The 14,703-nt window shown below is 43.1% G+C and overlaps 1 protein-coding gene across 1 annotated transcript; it reads right to left on the reverse strand.

The window, feature by feature from the left end:
* Positions 1 to 3,121: 3,121 nt before the first annotated feature.
* Positions 3,122 to 10,789, reverse strand: RFC2 (replication factor C subunit 2). The gene is made up of 11 exons (XM_049802472.1): positions 10,596 to 10,789; positions 9,613 to 9,682; positions 8,922 to 8,963; positions 8,404 to 8,510; positions 7,131 to 7,232; positions 6,415 to 6,515; positions 5,564 to 5,721; positions 5,132 to 5,197; positions 4,568 to 4,648; positions 4,108 to 4,221; positions 3,122 to 3,428 (listed from the first exon to the last, which is right to left on the reverse strand). The coding sequence occupies exons 1-11, from the start codon at positions 10,715 to 10,717 to the stop codon at positions 3,318 to 3,320; spliced, it is 1,074 nt and encodes a 357-aa protein (XP_049658429.1). The 5' UTR covers positions 10,718 to 10,789; the 3' UTR covers positions 3,122 to 3,317.
* Between the last annotated feature and the right edge of the window lie 3,914 nt (positions 10,790 to 14,703).

Here is a 14,703-nt window from a genome sequence, read left to right on the forward strand (position 1 = left end):
TGAAGCGGGAGAAGGGGATGTCAGGTGCTTCCTGCTGCAAATGACTTGGCTGTATGTTTAGCAGAATCGCTGAGACCATGGGTGGCCACTGCTCGTGTAGCTGAAACAGTGGGTGGTTTGGTGGTTGGCTTAGGAGAAGATTTACTTGTAGCTCCTACAAATGCTTCCACAGGACTCTTACAACAGAGAAAATCTAGTGCACTTCAGGGACGTACATGTGCAGGGAGCTACAGTTGCCTTCTGCTTGCCCCAGCTTCTCCCAGCCCAGCTTCTACTCACACCCTCTGGTTTCCTGACATTTAAATGCTCTGCAAAAAGTTTGCACAGTTGGGGGACACCAGTGTCCCAGTGAGCCTGGAGCAGACACAGTGACAGCCACAGCGTGCGCTGGCTCCGTACAGGCTCACAGACAGGCAAGGAAATGAGGAGATGCCTTTGTTACTGAAACAGCGTGCCTGGCTCTTGCAGTGAGGCAACATTGTCACCCTTGGTGACTCGTTCAGCACCTGAACAAGCTCCTGCTCCCCATGAAGTGCTGCAGACTGTGGATGTTTTGCTGGAGGGGAAGGGCGAGCTCCATTTTTCAGTGATGTGCGGTGATCTAACACCTACTGGTGAGTCATCTCATAACCAGAGGGAGCCATTAAATGATTAGGAGAAGATTAGCAGCAGTAAAAGATGCTTGGCACACAGCTAGAGAGCTCCCAGAAAGTTCTAGGCATTAGGTGAGTGCATGGCCAAAACATTAAAAGACAAGATTTAGTGCTCCCCTCGCTAAGCAGAGAGGTGAATTAGACCAATTACATTTTCCTGGTGTAAGGTTCCTCCACTGCCAAAATCCGAGTTTGAAAGTTGTCGACCTAAAGCAGGGGGGGCAGGAGCTGGATATGGAGTATCTTCCCTCTTCTTCCTGGGAGTCTGAGCAAATCCCCCCTTGCAGCTCTCCAGAAGAGCTAGCTGTAGCAAGGCGTAAATCCATTCTTAGTTTTGTAAAGCTCCTGAAGTACTTTTCAGCCAGTGATCTCATTACACTGGAAGATATCCAGGGGCTGTTACGGGAACCTTCATCAGCGTTATTACAGTCTTGTTCTGAAACACCTCATGTTTTTTCTTTGCAGTGGGCGTGTATGTGTGAGTGTGTTCACTGACGCACTGTCCTTTCAGGACTCGTTTTTAGGTGTGCAAGGATTTCTGGTGGCCAACCAAAAGTGCCAGATCCTGCATTGTCTGAACATAATGCAAGGAGAAATGACATCTCCCCTGGGTCCATGTATCTCTCTCCTCATATTAGGTAGGCAGCCAAGTGAGCAATTCACTTCCTGTTTTCAATTTAAGATGCATTAGAAAAGTAGTTTTGGCACCACTGGTGCGGCTCTGAAATGGAGCTGGGGAGCCTTAGCTAGCTGCCGGAAAGCAGTTGCTCTGCCCTCAGAGAGGGTGAGCAACCACCTTGGGTAGAACCAGCTGCGTTGGTAGTGTCTTGGAGTGATACTATTCCTCTTCTCCAGAAAAGTGAGTATGATTATGTGCCCCCAATGCTGTAAAGGGTTAGCCTAGAAGAGAGTCAGCTCCAAACTGGAGCTGTGGAAATGCAGCTACTGAATATAGTTGAGAAAAAACACATCAACAAGGTAGGAGCAGGAACTGTCACCCTCCGTGTTTCCACCCTTCCACTGGCACCAACACAGCAAACCAGACGATGCGCAGGTACGTACATGCAGTGGGGTATGGACCAGCTTCACAAGTCCTCTAAATAAGGGGTTTTCTATTTTATGAAACTTCTACAGTAACAGCTCTTCCTTTCCCATTCAGCAATGAACATATTTAACTAGAAGGCAGAGTAGGCTGGCTGTGATGTGAAGCCAAAGGAAAATTAACCTATTCTTTAAAAGTGCCTTATTTAAGTTTTTGGGGACAAAAGCTGTGATGCTGTGTCTGTAAAGAACTCAGCAGCTTAAGCCCCTTAATACTAAATTATTAGTCGTATATTTAACAGTGTTTATGCTAGTAGTGACAAGTCACTGGCTAGGAATCAAAAGGTAAATTCGATAAATTGACTATTACATCCATTATTCTAAGAGCTGTTTGCTTTATTCCATTTGGGAGCAAGCTCAAATGTGTCTGTGCTTTAGCTGTCAATTAACTTGCTCTCCTGCACTTTGAATTAAAAAGGGTTGTCTTCAGGCTCTTGTCAGAGGAGCTGCAGAAAGTCTTGATGGGGCAATTTATGACGCTACCAGCTCTTGCTGCTGAAACTCAGTAGCCCTGTGGCTGAGTCAGAGAAATGGAGGGTGTAACCAGCCACTGCTTCAGTGCAGGGGCCGGTCGTTAGGCTGAAGCCGACTTATACTACCAAGTGATGATCAGTTTGGCACCGAGACAGCTGTGGTGTAGGCAACTGAATACTTGGGGTGGAAAGCGTCAACAGAATGGGCAGGGTGAAGCGCAGGCACCAGTAACTTGTACCTCTACCAAGTTTTGTTTGACTGCTATAACCAGAACATGCTTAATTATATTAAGATGGCTCTGCTTGGAGACACACATCTTGCATCTGATATGGAGGTGGTCAAATTCAATTTATATTTGCTTTCACTCTGCATTTCACACTTTACTGCTCATCTGCATTGGCAAGGTGGTTTCTAAAACTGAATAGACAGGAAAGTGTGATGCTGTAGTTTTTTGGTATGCCGAAACTACAGTGAAATGACATTACCTAACTTGGACAAGCAAGAACGGAAAAGGGAACTCAAATGTAGACTATCCCAGAATTTGGTAAATTTTTAAAAGATTACGAAAGGAATATCCAAAATAAATAGCTGGCACCATTAAGAAATGTGTAATATGTCTCCTGCATATGTTTGGTGAAAATGTATTCCTTATCCACAGCACGTACACAGCACCCAGGAGTGGCGCCTGCTCAGCATGCCTCAATTATAACTTCATTAAATGCCTTATTTTGTGCAAAAATTTTTCTGTCTTGGTCTAAGACCACCACTCATGACCACACTTGAAGTGTAATCACTGACAATAGGATTCAAGTTTTTTTATTCCTGCAGACCTTATTGCTCTGGACTATCACGGTACTCTCTTCTTACAACATGTAAGAGTTCTTGGGTCAAGGTAAATTTTAAAGCTTTATTGGTCTAAATAAAAAAGTACAAAACATTTTTACAATAGAACCTGGTTATTTTTCTGTGATTTAGCAAAACCAAGGGAACAGGCTCTTTGCATGCAGAACTCGGGACGCACCCAGGGCTGCTGACCTTGCACGCCAGGCCTTCACCTTCCAGAAATCAGGCTTCAGCTCAGTGAAACGTCTAACTTGCTGCCGGGGCGGCGGTCTTCTGACATAGTCTGGCCAGCAGTCCAGCCATTTGTAACAGTGAGTTCACACCTTCCGCTATCTTCATATGAGTGTACCCAATTTCCTGGTGATAAAGACATTGCAAAATCTTCTGTTTTCTCCCCCAGTCTAGGCATAATATGACTAATGATTAAATAGAACCTATCCCTTACTACTAAGAGACCAACTTCGAGTCACTCAAACTTCTCAAAGAAGTGTATCTTCTCATGTAAACCAATTACAATGCCTTTTTTTTATTTTTTGAATCAAAGCCTGTATTTCCCCAATTCCTTTATAAGAAGCAAGGTGCATACATTTGAAGACAGGTTTTAAATCTGAAGAGCGATTCCATTACACCAGTTTACCAATTGTCAACTGGCTGTTATATAATATTTTATTATCTATTGGACTAGAATCAAGTAGGCGCTTGAAGAAAGTTCTCAAGGAGTTATTTAATGTTTTGATGTAAATAATAAATTCAGTCAGCATTACATTTGTTATTAATTCTAGTTGATCACTAAAGTGACTTTTGCCACTTCTGTGGGTGGTTATGGTTACATGTTAAACTTCAAGTCACCATTCTTGCTGACAAACTGATGATGCAGAGTGGGAAAGAAAGCAGTAATGAGTTAAGAAATACTTTTTTTGCGGTACTATATAGCAAATCTCAAACAGAAAACCCTGAGCCTGCCCCTGTATGAGGGATCACATCACCTTCTTAAAAACACCCAAAAGACCCCACTAGGAGCTAAGTTAGTACTAACCTTGATAAATTCCAGTTTCAGATATTCTGGCATTTGAAAGGTTTTACACACACGGAAGATGTTGCCAATCACATCTTCTGGAGAGTATCCAAGTCGCCACAGGTGGGCAAGAATCTGTGCAGGCAAGAATAATCCCTCAATTATCTGCAAAACTTATCAAGTCAGTCAAGTATATTCACTTTTGGAAGAGCTGTATATAACTACAGGAACTGCATGTACTATTTATCAGATGATTTAACCTCAATTGTTTAGGAAGTAATTTCAATACAACTTGCTTTTTTGCTTGTGGGCTTATTCATCTGAACAAACCCCTGCATAAAAAGGATTTAATTCATCAGCTTATTTACATGGTATTGCCCTTATCTTAAAAAACAACACACACTGTGAATTCTTCAAAACAAACAAGAATTCTGTAGAGAAAAATTGTCTGTCTACGCCAACGCAACACATGAAAACCAACCTTGTATGCTTCATCAATATTTGCATTTATGCAGTGCTGTATCATTTCTTTCACAAGCAAAGGATGAGGCTCGTCACATACCTATATCAAAGAGAAATATTACACTTCAAAATATTAGAAGACTCTCCATTAAACCTTTGGTATTTTCACAAAGCTTCTATACAGCTAAAGTACTGAATCAGACACATTCTATAATACAGATTAAATTTTAACTAATATGACTTTTCAGCTATCCTGCCATGGCAGACTCAATGGCATGAAATGAGAAGACCCAAGTAATAGATTCAAAAGTTATTACTGAAATTTCCCAGCAGTTATGTGATTCATGTGCTTTGAGAGAGCTGGAAAGCCAGAAGGTATCAGGCATGCCATTAGGGACTGCTAGCGCACTCTCCCTTTTCAAAAGGCACATGCACTTTTTTACGGCCTAATGCTTTAATTACTACACATGTAGTGCTGTCTGCGTACTGGCAAAGCACTTTCAAAGGCTTATATACCTGATGGAAGTTCTCACACAGCTGTAGTGCTAAAATTCTACCATCACTGTTTTACGCTACTACTAACCTTAAAGACGTTTTCACTGTTTATAAAGCCAAATCCAGAATATGTGGACTGTAAGTTGTTTAATGCCTGTGAAAGAAAAAATAAGACGATTTATTTTTGGAAGTGCTCTACTTCTTACTCCACTCCTCAGGATGAAACACACTTTTCAGAAAATGATGCCAAATAAGCAGTTTCCAATTAAGCAACAGAGTAAACCGCAAATGTATGCAGACTTTGTTTCCTCCCACAAATTTGGTATCCAGTTCCCACCAATTTACTTTTAAGAAGGAGATCCACCTTAAAACCTCACAAAACCAGAGTTTAATTATTTTTGTGCCACAGGTCACATCCTCTTTGCTTTACCTCTCCAAAGATAAATCTTTGAGAGCCAAAATTCAAAGGTTTTTTTTGCTTTAAACAGAAGCCTTTGTTTCGTTGCCTTTCTTCTTTTACCTGTCTCATATCTCCTTGGGCTGTGAAGATAATGGCTTCTAGTCCATCATCCGTATATGGTACATTCTCTTTCTCAACAATTTTCAGTAGCCTTGCAAGGATTTGTGAATCTGTCAGCTTGGTGTAACGCAGCACTGCACACCGTGATTGAATAGGTTCTGAGGACAGAGATGCGTAATTAGCATTTCCCTCTTCTCTCAAAAAAATACCATTTGTTTTCACCTTGGAAGAAGGTATCTCAGCTTCCAACTCTTCATTTGTCTTCTTTTAAAGAAAAAGAACATGTCAGCTCTAGACAGAATATAGCATCTCCTTAAGACCATACAATTTTTACAGTCCTTCACTTGAGCCCAAATGTGCTGCTTGAGTTTTCTGAGATATGTGCAAATATATATATGAAGCTCAGCTGCTTCTGTTCTCCTTGTTTTCTGAATGTATATGTTTCTCATTGCTAAACAAGAAAAGTCTAAAGGTCTACAATGTGCTAGCCTGTAGGCAAACTTTTATGTTTCAGAAAGCAGGACAAGAAAAGGGGTTCAATACCCATTAAACAATACATCAAACATCTTAAACTGTAGCGGAGTTGGATGGAGATTAAGCCCAAAGTAAAGAAATCTGCTTCTGCAGTCATGCATAGCACTATCCATCTAAACCAGCTGTTCAGAGGGTTCACCGGCTACACAAATATACTCTTCTTTTATTAGCTGAATGTACAGGTGGTTTGATTTTTCTTAAGTACCATGGTTTCTTGCAATGAGCAGGTCCAAGGTATTTCTGAAAAGTGCCTTGGAAGTTAGACAACAGTATGGAGAACATATGACAAAAACTCCCAGGGACTAGCAGCACTTTACCTATGATTTTGTCAGAGGCATTGCATGCAAGTGCAAAGCGTGTTGTTTTGGAATAGATTTCCATTGTTCTTCTCAATGCTTGCTGTGCTCCATCTGTCATGCTGGGGGAGAAAAGAAGACAGATTTAAGCCCTTCACTGATTTACAGGTGCAGCCTAATAACTATTTTTACACAAGCTTCAGAGTTTACTGATATTAAACAATGCTTTGTAAATTACTTGATATTCTGGCTTGATAAACTAAGCAGCTTTCTCTAATCATGTGAACAAATCACCCTGCAATGCAGGTAGTCACCAAGAGCTCCATAAAACTAACACACAAAAATAGATCATTAATACTCTGAAGAATACTGCTAAGAATACTACTACTTATATGCAGATGGAGAAGAATGTCCCGTTGTCATTCAGTGAAATTGTCTACGTAAGCCAGACTCTTTTCCAAGGGAAAGAGACAGTAAACTGGAAGATGCTATTTCATATCCAGATAAATTACAAAGTGTTTCACCCCAATATTCAGTATCTCCTTTGAAGCAATGATCTTTGCTTGATATGAGTAATCTCATAAGAACACTTTTCAATGCATATTCATTTATTTCCCAACATATTATTTTGATAGCCTGATAGGAACATCTAAGACTGTCCAAGAGAGCAGCTCCACAGACAGGATAGATGCAACACACTTCACATAGTAGCTGAGGTTAAGAAAAAATCAACGTACCTGTCTGCTTCATCAAGGATGATTATTTTATGCCGACCTTTTGGAAGTGTGACCTTTTGCTGGGCAAACATTTTGATTTTGTTTCTCACAACATCAATGCCTCTGGAACAATAATTCAAGTGATTCATGATCAATTGGGTGAAATTACATAACAGATTTTACTCAGCAGCCACATCAGCTGAAGCGGTTCTGAGCTCTCTATTCTCCTGCTGTTTGTTCCTGCCCCTTCAGCTGTGCCAGTATAACTGTTGTGAAACCATGTTGTAAGCCAGACTGCCTAACTGATTCAGATTTAAACACCAATACTCCTCATTTCTGGAGGCTTTGAAAAAATAGTTTAACAGTATCAGTATATTTGTGTCAGTAACCTTACAGTACTGCCACAAAATTACTTATGTTTGGCAAAAGGTAGGGGTAATAATTGAACAAGGGCAGAAGCGTTTAACACTGCTTTGCTTCTTTGCCAGTACTTCACACAGCTACATCCACAGACCCAGCTATAACTCAGAAGAGTTTAAGAAAAACAGCTGGACAGACTGCATCATTTTAGCACAACATGGGTGCTTTTCTAGACTGAGTCCCAGCAAAGACTTACTTTTAAAAATAAAGGACTTCAGTTTTTTGTTCTGTTTAGAAAATGAATGTTGTGATTCTATAGCTCTTCTATAACTGATATTTAAAAAAGCAGGTGAACTGTATTGTACTCACAAACAACCCTCTAGAACATGTTCTCAGAATACTTCAGGACAGGTCTGCTACAGAACTTGGGAAATATAATCAGCCCTTAGTGCCTGATCCTTGGAGTAGAGTCAGTGTCCTCTACATACCTAACACCCTTATCCTACATTTTAATCCTCAACTGCCCTTACAGTGCTAATTTCTATCACTTCACTTTTTTTCTTAAGCATTGAAGAGTTCCACTGTAAACAACTTGTTCACTTTTCATTCTTAGGAGGATCTTCATGAATGCAGGAAGCTTAACTCTTTAAAGTGAATTCAAGAAAACAGTACCATTATGGATTCTGCACTCCATCTGTTTATATTTTTGTGCATGAAGGTACCTATCAAGTTTATAAAACATCAAGTAATAATATCTTTGTTGATAGGTGGACATCAAAGATTGCCTAACTTTTAGCTGGAAAAATTGCATTAAAATAAGTACTAGAGGCCTTACTGTAGCGTTAAGCCTATCACGCTGGCCTGAGTTGAACTAAAAATAAAAATGGATACTTGCTGCTTCATTGAAAGTTTGATAAGGTTTATTCATTCTCACCTGTCATTTGAGGCATTCAGCTCCAAAACAGCATCCTTTAATGCAGGACCAAGCAGAGCACGAGCCAAGCAGAGGATACTGGTGGTTTTACCTGTTCCTGGGGGACCCTAAAAATGCAAAATGCAACAATTGCTGGTAAGTTTAATATCATTTTCTATGCTGTACACTCTACAATGCTCTCCCGTCATGAAAAACAGCTGCAACAGAGGAACTGCAGGCAGAACACCAGACTAGAGATTGCCTGAGTTTGGGATCCTGCCTCCAACAGAGGACAGAAACGCTGCAGGGAAAAGCACGAGACATGCTTCAATAGGCATCTGAGGGCCAGGTCAGGTTTTAACAGAAAGCTGTTCACCATTTGTGCATTCTGCCAAGAACACTACTCAGTGACCATACAATCAACATCTCTTACCAATACTTTCAGGCACAATGCAAATCTATACTGGGAGGCTTTTGTGGCTAGATTTCAGAAGCCACGACCAACACAGTGAAATACAGTACAACACAACAATACTTACAGCAATTATAATATTTGGTACGTTCCCCTCTTTTGCGAAGACCTAAGAAAGAATAAAAATTTTAAAAGCTATGTAACAAATAGTTTCCATTTCTATTTTAATAATGAGAAACAGAGCTACAGTTTCTTTTCTTCCCTCCTGCTTTCATTTTTTGAACCTTGCTGCTTTCATGTTTTGGTTTTTTTCAATTGAACCGTTAGAAGTCAGTCCCTAGAATAATATGGAAAAACTTAAAAGCACTTAATCCCACAGGTCTTTAGTACTCTTGCCTTTCCTTTGCATCTGTTATATGTTTGCTAGTATAAGCTTTCTGTTAACAGATACTGTGTTCACAAACTCACTTGTCAAGGAAAATATTTTTCCTCCAGAAATTATTGTTTCTTTCTGTTGTTATATAAATTACATTTATTCATTGAAACTATATTATTATAACAGCTACAAGTTTTCTAAGTTGTATCAAAACAGGCAGGGCCAATTTAAACAACATTCCAATTCAAGAAGGCATTATTTCCTTGAACACCACTCAAGCATGTCCTAAAATAAGTAATTTCTTGTGTATATCAGAAACTTTTTTTCCCCACATACTCAACTATGGATGTAAAAATACAAAAGTGCTTTTACTGGTCTGCGGATCTACACAGAATTGGTTTTTGAGCTAACCTCTCGAAAAAATGAAGGGACAGCTACACACCTCCAACCTGCTCACCGTATCTTCATTTCCAACTATTTCACATAGTTTCACGGGTCTGTATTTTTCCACCCTGTAAAAGTAAAACCCCACACACTTCAGCACATCTAATACAACTTTAATAGTGCTTTACACTGACAGAAGAGGAGGATTCCACTAAGACGGCACGCGGCAAAGATGACTTGATGTGTCTTTAGGGCAAACGCTGCAGGGTGCCCCCTCCCTGCTAAGCATAGCATTCCACAACACTAATTCCTGAAAGGTTGTTTTACTTCCGTTGGTATAAAAAAAAAAAGGAAAAGGAAGGAAAAAACCCGCTCAACTCGGACACGAGTTTGGTGCCTCAGTCTGACAGGGCTAAGGGGAGACGCCGCCCTGTGCGCTCTCTCATGGTTAACACAAGGCAGCGCTGACATTGTCTGGACTCCACAAGGACTTCTTGCTTTCTGCCCTAGGCTGCCCGGTGCCCTCTGCCCACTCACTCCCACTTCACAGGCCCCAGCCCTGCCTGGGCAGGTTACCGGCTGCAGGCAGAGCCCTCACCGCTGCCAGAGCCCCCCACTTCCAAGTCAGACCCAGCTCCTGCAGCCCGGCGGGTACGGGGGAAAGGCCCTAAGCCGGCCGGGATGGGGATGGGGATAGGGATGGGGCCGGGGCCGGGGCCGCCCCGCAGAAGGCGGCAGGGCCCGGCCCACACAACCCCCTGAGCGGAGGCGCCGCGGGGACACAGGCCTGACAGCGCGGCGCGAGCCTCCGCCTTCCCGCCAACGGCGCGCCCCGCCCCCCGCTCGCCCCATAGGCCATGCCACAGTAAGCCCCGCCCCCACCACGCTCTGCACCAATGGCCCTCGGCCTTTCCCGCATTCCCCCCACCCCCGCCCCATCTCGCAGGCGCTCAACGGCCGCCCAGGCTCCCTCGCCTGCAGCCGCTTCCCCCCCCCCCCCGCCTCAGCCCCGGCGCAGGCCGCGCCGCCTCCGCCGCTCACCAGGGCAGCTCGTAATGGCCGCCGCCGGCGGGAGCGGCCCCCGGGGGGTCGGCGGCCCCCCGCTTCTCGCCTGCCGCGGGCCCGGCCTTCTCGTCCCCTACGGCCTCCACCTCCATTTCCATCCCGGCGGCGGCTGGCCCGGCCCGGCCCCTGTCTCTCCGCCGCCTCCGTGAGGGGAGGGCCGCGCTCTCGGGCCCGCCTCGTGGGGCGGGACGGCGAAGGCCGGGCCCGGTGGGTTCTTCCCCGCCCGGCCGGGGCGGGCTCCAGCAGGTCCCGGCGCTTTCGGCGGCAGCTCTGGGAGGCCGCTGAGGGGGGGCGGCAGGCCGGGCACTGGGGGCGGCGGTGCTGGGCTTTGCTGGGGAGGGACTGGCGGGTAGGCCTAGGGGCCGCTCACGGCACGGCTGGGTGGGCTTGTGCTCCGCTGTTCTGGAGACTGACTGCTTTTCCTCCCCTGCTGACTGGTTAAGTGTTAATTAATAAAAACTGTAATATGTTTGCACTTCAGGAGTCTAAACCTTTGTTTCTTCTTCTAGCTACCTTTATTTCCCCCTATAAAATGAAAACAATAAAAGATGCATCACAAAATACCGTAAGTAGTTATGTTATAGTGGGGGTATGTGGTTGTGGTGCTACCGTTAGAATTTGGGTATCCGTACTGGTTTTAAACTTGAGTAGTTGCTGGGGCCTTGGTACATTTTTAAGCTCTGCTTATGTTCCACATAATCAGTGACGTTTGCGTTAGCTCAGTGAGCAGAGGATCTGTCCTTCAGTCTGGACTGATTCCTCGGGAAGTGTTTCCAATTTAAGATTGGTGGGAGGCAGGAACTTGGAATTGATTGTATTTGAAGCCACGTGTGAGCTGTGATGCCCTTCTAAGGGGGTAACTTCCTATCACTTGCCACAACATTTGTGTTCCAATGTTATTGTCAGTGCCTGTTGGTGTTTTGAGGTTGCCATGTGAATGTTTGCAGGTGAGAGCATTGCCTTCAGCCTGTGGAACTGCTTCTGCCTCTGGCCTGACAGTGATGGGAGTTTGCTGAGTTTCTTAGAAGGCTCTAAAACTCTGGAGGGTGAAGTTTCCATTATGCAAAGTGCAGTCTCGTATCTGAGTTTTTATGTAGGGTGGTCAGTGCTTTAATCTTGTTTTGTATATTTATTTATTAATAGCTGTACGTGGTTCCTAGTGGGTTTAGGATAAGTGTTATTGAAGGGTGAAAGTGTAAGTGGTCTGCAGCCTTTATATGGCTGGCTGAATTAACTGTGGATTAACTTCACTTCCGTTGGAGGAAAACTAGAAAATTAAATACCAACACAACTATGTGGCATATGAGGGTGAGACAGTTGGTATTTTTTTTCAGTATTCAGACTGTTTGTAGCACACGTGCCAGATGAATACATTGTTCCTGTAATATCTCAAACTCACTATGTTACTCTTGTCTTTGGATTTAACTTGCTGCAGTACTCAGCAGAACCCAACATGAGACAGTGAAATACTGCAGCTGCATACAGCACTGCCGGTCATAAAAGTCTGGCAGTAGAGCACACTGGACGTGCTTTGGTTTCTTGCCAAATTAAACAGTTGTTATGCTCTTGGGAAGTACCAGCCTCTAGATAAGATATAATTTTCCTGGCCAGCATTAATTCTCCCACTATATGTGTAGGATTGCTGCTGATAAGCACCCAAAGGACAGTAAGAAAGGCTGTTCATAAGAATTGTTGCAGAGAGCCTGATGACAGATTTTGTGATGTGTTTCTACTAGCTAGTTGCAATGTGTGTTTCTTTGGAGCACAGTCTTCTAAAGCACTGCAGCCCCTGTGTAGGTGTTAACTCCTCATTTATCCACGGTAGTTTTGTAGTTCACCAAACACGGAACAAGTATTCATTGAGGGCACAACAATATCGATAGGGACGTGTGGCAGCTAGATAGGCTGACCTGAGCTGAAAGTTTTAAAACTCATCTGTCCCAAAATCTGAACTGTTTTTATTGTAGTCTGTCTGATGTCAGAGGATACATCCAGGATAAAATTAATTCCAAATTCAGTGCTGAAATGGCAGAACTCTTTTGATGTGTCATCAACAGTGCCTGAATACACAAGCATGTAGATGTACTGTATTATACTGAAAGGAGAATAACCCTGAATTTAAGATTATTCTTTCGGATCTGTCTCCCTCCCACCCCAAAAGATATAGAGAAAAAGCTTAGTAAGTATTTGTAATCAGTATAGAGTAGAGATAAAGGCTTTTTGCTAATTATTTAGTTAGCAAGGGGAATGTTCCTCTTGAGTGTATTCAAATGGCATCTACTACTAGTAATGGAGATTGCTGTCAGAGAAATAAATAGTGATCTTGTAGTCATCCCAGAAGCAAGGAAGTCCCAGCTGCAGGTGCTTGATATAGGGAACAGTCCTTTAAAGACCATATGGAGGCTCTTCTCAGATTACTTCCAGTCAAGGGCTCATGCTCTAGCCCCTGCAAGGAAACTAAAGCCCAGTGCAACAGGTTTCATCAGAGGGTTGGGTAAATGCAGAAGTTGTGGCAAAATAATTGCTGATTTGCATGCTATGGTTGGTGAAACTGAGGATAGCTTGTTTTGAGTTTGAACAAGAAGTTGAAATTAGTGAGGACATTAAAAGGCAGTAGTTGAAGACAGCGAAGAGCAACAGTGATGAAATTACGGTGGGGGATGTGAGGTGTAAAATCCAGAAGGCAATAGAAATAAAGCATAAGAGAGGAAACTAACTTTAGGCAATCATTAGTGAAAAGTATGTTTCTGTACTTCATATTCAGTACAGATAAGTAATAAAAAATTTCTTATATACAGAGGTTTTGGGAAGGAGGGGAGAACTGTGTAGTATGCAAGGTCATTTTGCTTTTGGGTTAAATCTGTGAGTTCAGCTTACTGTTATTGTTAGGGCTAACGCTAATATATGTTATTCAGCAGGTCTAGAAGGCCTGGGGCTGAGATCTTAAATGACAGTGTTAAGAGAAGTGCAAAGTTCCTTTGGCTGTCCATTCCCCATCCCCACCAGCTCTGCAGTCTCAGTTAAAGCTGTCACCTCCTATTGCAGCGTGCTGTTGTTCAGCAGCCACAAGTAGGTCACGTAGCACAGATGGCCTTGCTGCCAGGGAAGTGCGGAGTCTGCAGTCCCCTCTGAGGCTATTCCCTGTTCGCTCTCTCTCCCTTTCACGCGGTTAGGTTGGAGACAGTGGAATGAATTCTGATGCTACCAACCATTTTATCTTTTGTTCACTGAGGCTGAAAGCATAAAGCAAAGCTGGCACAAATACCAGGAGTGAAAGTAATGATGGGGTGGTTAGAAGGGAGGCTGGAATGGTGCTTTATGAAATAAGGCATCACTGTATTAGGGGGTTTCATGGGCTTGACATGTCTGCACCCAGACTGACAGGGGCCCTGATTCTTGTAGAGCTGCCATGCTTGAGCTCTAAGAGCAAAACAAGGGATGACATTGTCAGTATACGCAAGGTGTTCATTTGTTCTTGTAGCATCATAGCACCCTCCGTTCTTCATGTATTTATTCACAGACTGTCCCTGGGAGGTACAGTTGTGCTGATGTGAGCTAATGTTATGTGTGCCATTTAAAATTTCTTCCTAAATATAATGGCTGAGGTCACACATTCGTTCTCCACCACCATACTGCCATATCCTCATTTATTTCCCCATTCACTGCCTCATCCTTCCTCTCTACGTTAGCATCTCTAGTAGCTGCAAAGCAAGAGCAGCTCACCAGAACAGTCTAGGTAAATACAGTGTGACATCTGCCCGCCCTGCTACCTGAGTGCTTTTATTTATGGCATCTCATTACTTTTTACATTTTCATTAAGTACCTTTAAATGCTTTTTTAATGGTGTCACATGAAATTATAAGCAGCATGCTGTCTCAGTCTGCAGTTAGGAAATTCATACTGCTAGAAGTGAGGCAAGTCACAGACCGTGGTGACAGAGTAGCTGGAAAGAACAATTTCAGCTTATTGCTACCAGGAGACTCTAATGTTGTATATATTTACAATTGTTTTCTACAAGCACCTGAAAATACTTAAAAGCCTAGATTTAGATCACTGCAATTTTAAGCCAGAGAAGCTTTATTAT

The sequence above is a fragment of the Accipiter gentilis genome, chromosome 6 (genome assembly GCF_929443795.1).
Source record: "Accipiter gentilis chromosome 6, bAccGen1.1, whole genome shotgun sequence".
NCBI lineage: Eukaryota > Metazoa > Chordata > Aves > Accipitriformes > Accipitridae > Astur > Astur gentilis.